The sequence below is a fragment of the Malus sylvestris genome, chromosome 7 (assembly GCF_916048215.2).
Source record: "Malus sylvestris chromosome 7, drMalSylv7.2, whole genome shotgun sequence".
Taxonomy (NCBI): domain Eukaryota; kingdom Viridiplantae; phylum Streptophyta; class Magnoliopsida; order Rosales; family Rosaceae; genus Malus; species Malus sylvestris.
Window position 1 is genome coordinate 2,628,233 of NC_062266.1, and position 9,368 is coordinate 2,637,600.

The following is a 9,368-nucleotide window of genomic DNA, read 5'->3' on the forward strand; positions in this document are numbered from 1 at the left end:
TATACGTGCCTAAACGACATAAACCTCAGAATTTCCATAGGCCTCAAATATGTAGATCATGGCTTCCCATTCCTACTTTCTTAAATGAAAAAAATAAGACAAATATGGATACAAAAAATCTATGTTCTTACTGAACTATCACCCAAACAAAAAGAGAGAGGTCTAAATTATGAATTATATGTTTAGTAATCAGGCTTGAAGAAGGATTTGTTGAAAAGTAAATTGCTTACTAATTTCTTGTTAGTAAATGATTTACTTATTCAATTTACCTTTGTCCGATTGTGTAACTGTTTTCTGTTGTGATAACTTGTGCTCATATGCCAAGTGTAGGGTCTTAGATCAGTTTTCATTTTCAATGGCTCACATGCCTTGTAAGTGTCATGTGTCATAATCACAATGGCTCATGTATTTGACTGGCTGTGATGACTGATGTAAAAGAAAGATCTATATGAATGAAATGCATCATTCTGCAACGGTTAGAATGTTGCAGTGATTATTCCATTTCCCTTTCGAGCTTTTCACTCCCTCTCTGCATTCTCTTGCTCCCTTCGTAATCCAATAAATCATCAATGAAAGACTACTCAAATCTCAACATGGTATCAAGAGCCTAGGTTTTATCTGGAATCGGGGCGTCGGATCTGTGTGTGCTGTGCTCGGAAATCCAATGTGAAATTTCCGACTCAATTCGTCGATTCAGGTATCAAATGGCTGGGTCAGGTGGTAGTGATCTTCGGGCTCCAATATTCAATGGCGACAACTATGAATTTTGGAAGATCCAAATGAGAACTATTTTCAAATCACATGGAATCTAGGATTTAGTTGAAAAAGGACTTGAAATCTCATAATCGAAGGGGAAAAAGGGTGATGCAGAAGGGTCATTGGAATCAGAGAAAGGATCTCTGAATGAAAAGCTAATGAAGGATGCTAAGGCACTGGATATTATCCAAGGAGCTATCTCGGATGACATTTTCCCCAGAATCTCAAACGAAGAGACCTCAAAGGGTGCTTGGGATATTCTACACCAAGAATTTCATAGCGATAAGCAAGTGAGATCCATCAAGTTGCAGGGTCTAAGCTGTGATTTCGAGTACACAAGGATAAGGGATGATGAAACCTTATCTGTGCATCTCACTCGCCTTCTCGAGTTGGTGAATCAGATGAAGGGGTATGGGGAAGATTTACCCAGAGAGAGCGTTTGGTTCAGAACTTGCTCATAAGCTTGACTAAAGAATTTGATCATGTTTGCTATATGATTGAGCAAACTAAGGACATTGAAACTATTGAGGTGCAAGAGGTAATTGCTGCATTTAGGGGATTTGCACAGCGCCTTGATAGGCATGCTGAGAGTACCACTAAGAGAGCTTTTGGTAGTATGAGTGTAAATCTAAAGGGAACTTAGTCAAATCCCTCATTTGGTAACTCTAGGCCAAAGAAAAACTGGAAATCAAAGGGTAAGAAATGAGATCCTAAACCTCAGAACTCTGTGAATTAAGGTGGAAAATATGATCAAGGAGGAAAACCAGATTAGGCTAAGGGAAAATGCAAACACTATGATAAGCTACACTATGGTGAATGTTGGTTTAAAGGGAAGCTAAAATGCCATGGTTGCAATCGATTTGGTCACTTCATCAAGGACTGTGATTAACCAAACAAGGCTGGAAAACTTGTAAACTTTGCCAATCAGGTAACAGAACCTGCAACAATGTTTTATGCCTGCCATTCTGCTACTATTGGGAGAAATATGAACATATGGTATATTGACAGTGCATGTAGTAATCATATGACCTCTCATGAATCTTTGCTTATTGATGTTGATAAGAATGTGAAGTGTAGAGTTAAATTGGGCACTGGTGATTTAGTGCAGTCAATAGGCAAAGGTACCTTGGTTATAAAAATGAAGTGGGTAACTAGATATATTAAAGAGGTTATGATTGTACCTGTATTGGATGAAAATTTGTTGAGTGTAGGACATATGGTAGAACATGGATATTGGCTTGTGTTTGGTGATTATATAGTTGATATTTATGGAGATAGACAGATGGAAGATTTGATTGCAAGTGTCCAAATGAAAGGAAACAGATGCTTTCCCTTATGTCTAGAATATGTCAATCCTCTTATGGCTAGTAGAGCAATTGTTGAAGAGTCATCTTGGTTATGGCATAGACGATATGGACATCTAAACTACATTAGTTTGATGCTCCTGCAAGAGAATGAAATGGTGCAGGGTTTACCTAGACTACAAGTCATTGACCATGTTTGCTTTGGATGTGCTATAGGGAAGGGTCACAGAGAACCATTCGATAAGGAAAAGACTTGGAGAGCAACACAAACTCTAGAACTGATTCACTCTGATATATGTGGTATGCAGATCACTACTCTTGGAGGAAACAAATTCTTTCTTACTTTTATTGATGATCACACTAGAATCCAAAACGTAGTACCCCATTTCTGTCAACCACCCCACCTCTGCCGAAAAGATTTCGCGCCTCCACCTGCACCAAATGAAGGCTAGCACCATTACCAAAACCAGCCATTTCTTATTCTTGAAGGCCCGATCGGTAACTCCATTGCAAACACCAAAAACCTAGCCCTAATTTCTCAATCGATTTGAATATAAATTGAATGAAGAATTCTTGTTTTCTAGAGAGATTCAAGAGATTGAAAGAAGATGGAAGAGAGAAGGTCCAAAGCCATAAATGCAATTTTCATTTTTTCTTTTCATTCTTTCGGTGGTGGGCATAGGCTGATTCAAAAATTGGATTAGGGGATTAAGGGGTTTACAGGGGAGAGGGAGAATAGCAGAGAGTTATGGAGGTTTGGAGGGAGAAAAAGATGAGAGAGAGAGAGGGAGGGGGAAGAAGGAGGAGGAAAAGGAAGATACTTTCATGGGTGTGCGGAAGTTTGAGAAGGTGCTGGGTGAGAGTGAGAAAGAGAGAGTGTTACGACAGCTATGGGTGGATCTGGGTTCTTGCAAAAAGCAAGAGAGAAGGTGAAGGGTCGTGGGTCTGCTGTCCCCTAAATACGTGTCTCGTACATGTCTCGTCTCTAATTACTTGACATGTGTCCACCCATTTAACTAGAACTTAACACTGTTAAATTTAATATATAAAAATAAAATAAAAACATCAACAATAAAATAAAAACCCACCACACTGAGTCATGACCTTCTTCCTCCTCTCCAATACCACGACTTCCTTAACCCCAATCCAACACATCAGCGGCAACCACCCCACATCGCCATGACCTAGCCTCCTTAGATCAGGTATCATGGTCATCGTTGGTAAGAATACACACTGATTCTGTACCCATCGACAACCACCTTCACGGAGTCTCCATTGATTCTGGCCAATCTTCCTAGCACACACGACACACAACCCCATCACCGCTGTCGCTCCACCTTACCGCGGGCAAAGCTTCTTTTCTCTCTCTTTCTTCAAATCTTGCACTAGATCGTGATTGATCCAGCACGTCAAAGAACAAATATTCTATCAAAGTTTAATATTTGGGATTCAAGGAGGATATTAATCGATGCTTCGTCGGTGGTGAGCAATGGCAACCACCAGACCCACACCTAGATCAACCCAACTTTTAATTTCATGCTTTCTCTTCTCTTTCCCCGATTGAAAGCTGGAAGCCCCAACTTCGTGTACTAGCTTGAATTTCTCCATTATCTGAAACAAGTCAAGGGTGATGTCTCCTCTAATGAAATCTTCATTTCATTCAAAGGGCATAGGAGAAAAGCGAGTGGGGGATGCTGAAGGGGTGGTTGGCTCAAAGGTGAACTCTGGGAGATCAAGTGAGGAAAGATGAAGATCGTTTCAGATTTTTCATTTTATTTTTTCGATTTTTTTTTTACTTTTTAAAGAAAATGTAATTTATCTTTAATTATATGAAAAGTTAACACTGTTAGTTTGGAATAAAGTTAGAGGACACGTGTCAAAAAATTAGAAACGAGACACAAAAGAGACATGAAATTTGGGGACAGCAAACCCTTACACAAGGTGGAGAGGGTGTGCATTTTATAACTAAAAATTATTTTATTTGTTTTTATCCACGTAGCACGAATTTTGTATGGTCCCTTATGGCCATGTAAGCAGATAACAAAATGATTGACAGAAATAGTAACGGTTGTATGAAATTGAAATGAAATAGTAGTGAACATATGAGATTAAAATGATTTAAAGATGTAGTAAGAAGTTGTAATTGACCCTAAACTTGAGAGGATAAAATGTAATTTACCAAATATAAATTATTCGTTTAAGCATATGCACTCATTGGAAATAATTACTTTATGCACTCATCAAAATATAAAATATTCCTTTATGCATATGCACTCATCCAAATGTAGATTATTCATTTATGCACTCATCAAAATGTAAAATATTCCTTTATTCACTCATCGAAATGTAAATTATTCCTTTATGCACTCATCAAAATGTAAATTATTCCTTTATGCACTCATCAAAATGTAAAATATTCATTTATGCTCTCACCGAAATGTAAATTATTCCTTTATGCCCTCATCAAAATGTAAAATATTCCTTTATGCACTCACCGAAATGTATATTATTCCTTTATGCTTTTATACTCCGTTTCGCGTCTTGTTAAAGCCAACTGATTCGCTAAACAATTGAATAAAGAACATGTGAAGGAGGAGAAAAACACGAGAGACTCCTCTAGTTAACCACTTGAATCATTCACAGAAACAGAATTCGAAAAAGAAAGCTAGTTAGTTTTTTTTTTTGGGGAAATATGGCCGAGGCGGTAGTTTCAATGGTAATTGAAGGGCTCAAAGGCGCTCTTATTGAGGAAGTGAAGTTCTTGAGTGGGGTTGGCGATCAAATTGAGTATGCACAAATCGAGCTACTTTTGATGCATGGCTTCCTGAAAGATGCTGATGCAAAACAAGGAGACAATGAAGTAGTACGCATTTGGGTTCAAATTATAAGAGATGCTGCTTATGATTTGGAGGATGTCATTGAATCTTTTGCCTTGAAAGTGGCTCTCAAAAGGGGAGGAAGTGGGAAGCTTGTTCTGAAAAGGTTGGCGTGCATCTTTAACAAAGGCATTAATCTTCACAAGATCGGTTCAGAAATTGAGAGCATTACGGTCAAGCTTTCCAAATTGAGGGCGAGTTTGCAAGGTTATAACATCAAGCAAATAACGGGTACACAATATGGAGGTGCCACTTCTTTTGAGAGGCAAAAGGAACAAAGGCAAACGTATCCACATGTTATTGAACGTGATGTTGTTGGGTTAGAGAGCGGTATAGAGATACTAGTCAAGCAGTTGGTGAAAGAAGAAACCCAAGTTGTATCTATTTGGGGGATGGGCGGTTCAGGAAAGACCACTCTTGCAAAACAAGTTTATGATCACAATGTTGTTAAGTGTCATTTCGATTGTTTTGCTTGGGTGTGTGTGTCACAACAATGTCATGGAAAAGAGGTTTTGGAAGATATTTTGATCAAGCTTACTCGCGCCACCAATGATCAAATAAAAGAAATTTCGAAAATGAAGAAGGACCAAATAGTAGAGAGGCTTTGCATCATCCAAAAAAAGAAGAAATGTTTGGTGGTTCTTGATGACATTTGGACTCGTGATGCGTGGAACTCTCTAAAACCTGGATTTCCAATAGGTGAGGAAACGAAGAGTCGTATATTACTCACCACTCGCAACAACGACGTTGCTACACATGCTGGAGAAAATCGTTATGTTTATAAATCGCGTGCGCTAAATACTAAGGAAAGCTGGGAACTGTTTAAGAAGATAGCAATCTTTGGGAGAGATCAAGCAGGTATGTTTCTCAACTCTATTATCATTCATTGCTTCTTTTTGTTTATATGTTAAGCCTAATAAAATAGAGATCACTGCATTTCACTTATGCTTTCGATATAATACACACATCATTGTCCCTATTTGTTAAACTTAGTGTGCGTTTGATACACTGGATTGGCTTGGATATTGAAGAGAATAATACAGTTCCAGCAAATCAAGCAGATAAATCTGTCATTATAACCTGATCTCCTGCGGATATGACTAATTTTAGGGACTGGCTTGGAAACTATTGATGAGAGGTAAGGTCATTGTCCTAATCATTAAGAAAATAGATGAATGTCTAGGACATTAGTAAGAGATTTGCTCTAGTTAAATTATCCAAGGCAGGTGTTAGTGTTGATATGCAGCGTGTGTTTAGCTAATTAAGTATCTAGATATTTTTACTTAATATTTTTATTGCTAGCAAAAGTCTAAGCAAGGATGTTTTTATGGGTGGAGAGCTCACTTCTAACCTTCCAAGATAAATGGAAAAAATGCATGTTGTACAAAGCCCTTGTACAGAGCAGGTCGTGAGTTGCTCTCTCCCTGCACAGATGAGTGCCACCAACTGGCCGGCCCCCTTTGTATTTCCAGATTTTCAGTTTACTCCTCTTCTTCCTTGTTATCAACCAAAACTATGATTACTTTAGTTTAGTTAACTACTAAGCCTAATTGATTGAGATTACTACATTTCATGTAACTATGATTTCGCCCTTCCAAAACTCATTGTATTGAGAAATCAGACACTAATATTTATGTTCTACTGTCAAAAACATTCAAGAATCCAAAAGGACACTGCAACATATATAGGATACTTTAGGAATGACTAAAAACATAATAGTTGACCTGCTTTTCTTAATTTTTTTTCAGACTCTGAATCTTATGCTGAGAAGGAGAAACTAGGAAAGAAGATGCTTCAACATTGTGCTGGTCTGCCACTAGCCATTACTGTGATTGCGGAACTTCTAGCAAGAAAAGTCACAGTTGACGAGTGGAATACAGTAGACAAGAACGTTGATGTGCATATACAGAGAGGAACTGATCTTGACCAAGAATACAAAGGCGATCAAGGATATACAGGTGCATTAAGGGTGTTGGCATTGAGTTATGACGACTTACCATATCGTTTAAAACTATGCTTTTTATATTTATGCCAATTTCAAGATGATTATGAGATACCGGTCAAAAGACTGATTCAGTTATGGATAGCAGAAGGTTTTATATCTCCGGCGTCCCAACGACATGGTTCATCCGAAGTATTGGAAAATGTAGCATATTCTTGTTTAAGTGAGTTGGTGCAAAGATGTATGGTTCAAGTTGGAACACTTGGTTCAACTAAGAAGATCAAAACATGCCGTGTTCATGATCTTATGCGAGACTTGTGCTTGTTAAAGGCAGAAGAGGAGAACTTTCTTCACGTTGTAAATTTTACTGACACGATAACCAAGGTAGCAACAATTACTAAAGTTCGAAGACTTGCTGTATATGTGGAAACAGAATTTGTTGATAGATTTGCTCCCACAAGAAATGACCATCTTAGGTCTTTGTTATTCTATGTCGACCCAAAATATGATTACTCCAATTGGAAGAAAAAATTATTGGGGTCAGTACTATTCAACTCCAAATTGCTCAGGGTACTAAAGTTTGAAGGCATAAGGGGAGATGTTGAGTTGCCGAGTAACATTGGGAATCTTGTCCACTTAAGGTTTTTAAGTCTAAAGGGAAGTCATGTAAAACAGTTGCCATCATCTTTAGGTAATTTAGTATGTTTGCAAACTCTAGACTTACGAGGTGTTACCCGGGTGAAAGTACCAAATGTGATTTGGAAGATGAAAGAATTGAGACATTTATATTTATGCCATTTTTACGAAGGGGGTGGGAAATTGTCCTTGGCTACTCTTCACAATTTGCAGACTTTAGTCAATATTTCAGGTGCTGATTGTGATTTGAATCATCTTGCTGAATTGACCAATCTCAGAAAACTGTTCATACATGGGGTGAAAAATATGGAGGAAATCTTGAAATCTACTAGCATCACATTTAACCATCTTCGATCTCTATTTGTGCACTCTGGTCTCGAACTTCTACCAATGAATATGGCATTGAGTTGTCCTCATATATACAAACTTAAATTGGACGGGGCAATCAGAGATCAATCATTGGAAGGCCTTCAGTACTATCGGAACCTCACTAAGATGTCTCTGTCTCGTACTCTTCTACGGTTGGACAGTCTCAAAATACTTGAGAAGATCCCAAACTTAAGAATGCTTTGGTTTGGTTTTGGTACTTTCGAGAATCTTCCAGAACTGGTTTTCTCAGAAGAAGGTTATCCTAATCTTGAATTTCTTTCACTTTCTGGGATGGCTGAATTTAAGACTTGTAGCATAGAGAAAGGAGGCATGCGTAGTCTCTGCAGTTTGTCTATTGACTATTGCTGGGAATTGACGGCAGTCCCTGAGGGGCTTCAGTATGTTACTACCCTCAAGGAATTAACAATCCAAAAGATGCCTGGGACATTCTGTAGTAGGCTTCGGGAAGGAGGAGAGGATTCCTACAAAATTCAACATGTGCCTTCTGTTGTCATTACAAATATTGAGGAGGATAGAGAAGTGGATAACTGGTAAGTATGCTACTTATATTTTCTGTATTTTTTTCTTTGCTATTTTCTCGGTTTCTCATGGAAAAAATCATAATGTGTTTTTTTTTTTTTCCTACTTCTGGTTGTTCCTTAAAGAAGAAAGTGGTGGGGAGTGGAGTGGGGCAAAGCTGGCGAATGCTGCTGGGACGGCAAGGCCAATATCGCAATAGTAGGTCAAAATTCTGTTCTTAATGACTTAATAATTGAAAGCAGTTTGCACATAGATGTGGTATATGCTTTGCTTAATTTTGTTTTATATTTGTTAGTTCATGGCAAACGAGAAGCAAGAAAGGGAAGCAGTGTCGGAACTCGGAAGCTGTAAGCCTTGGTGATTAGCAGCTACTCATAAACGTTCATATTTTGTTACGAGAAATAAGTACATATACATTATAGAACTTGTTTAGGACACTCTATTTAATTCATGTACTAGCCTTTCTACACACGCCTTGCATGCGTGAAAGACTTTTTTTTACATCATGGTGCACTACGCGCAACATAGAGTGTATATTTTGTTATATTGTTCATGGACAAGCATCAATATTAATGTACATGGTGATCTTTAGAATGAGAAAATAAGTGTTTCCAACCACTGTTATATAGCAAAATACTCTATACTAAGGTTTTTTGCCGTCTTGTCTTTCAATAGAACAAAGCTCCACATATTACAACTTACAACATATAGGACGCAAATTTCCAATGTCCATTGTAAAAGATACAAAGATTTAAGTTGATCTCGAATATTTTAGAGAATAGAAAGATTTAAGTAGATCCCAAAAGACCTAAAACAAAACCCTCATACATAGCTGAATGTCAAAAGACGTAGTACCTTATTTTGAGCATTCCTTGATCCTTCCCAACCCTCATACATAGCATCATTGAAACACTCAACATCAACTATTAATCCTCGTTCATCTGC

At 37.9% G+C, this 9,368-nt stretch overlaps 1 protein-coding gene across 4 annotated transcripts; it reads left to right on the forward strand.

The window, feature by feature from the left end:
• The first annotated feature begins 4,676 nt into the window (after positions 1-4,676).
• Positions 4,677-9,041, forward strand: LOC126628445 (probable disease resistance protein RF9). Of its 4 annotated transcripts, none has more exons than XM_050298129.1 (4): positions 4,677-5,794; positions 6,685-8,434; positions 8,549-8,625; positions 8,719-9,041. In XM_050298129.1, coding segments are annotated over exons 1-3 (2,793 nt in total). In that variant the 5' UTR covers positions 4,677-4,752; the 3' UTR covers positions 8,550-8,625; positions 8,719-9,041. The 4 variants fall into 4 exon arrangements, with proteins under 4 accessions (XP_050154086.1, XP_050154087.1, XP_050154088.1 ...); XM_050298130.1 differs by having other exon boundaries at positions 8,549-8,621; XM_050298131.1 differs by having other exon boundaries at positions 8,552-8,625.
• The last annotated feature ends 327 nt before the right edge of the window (positions 9,042-9,368 follow it).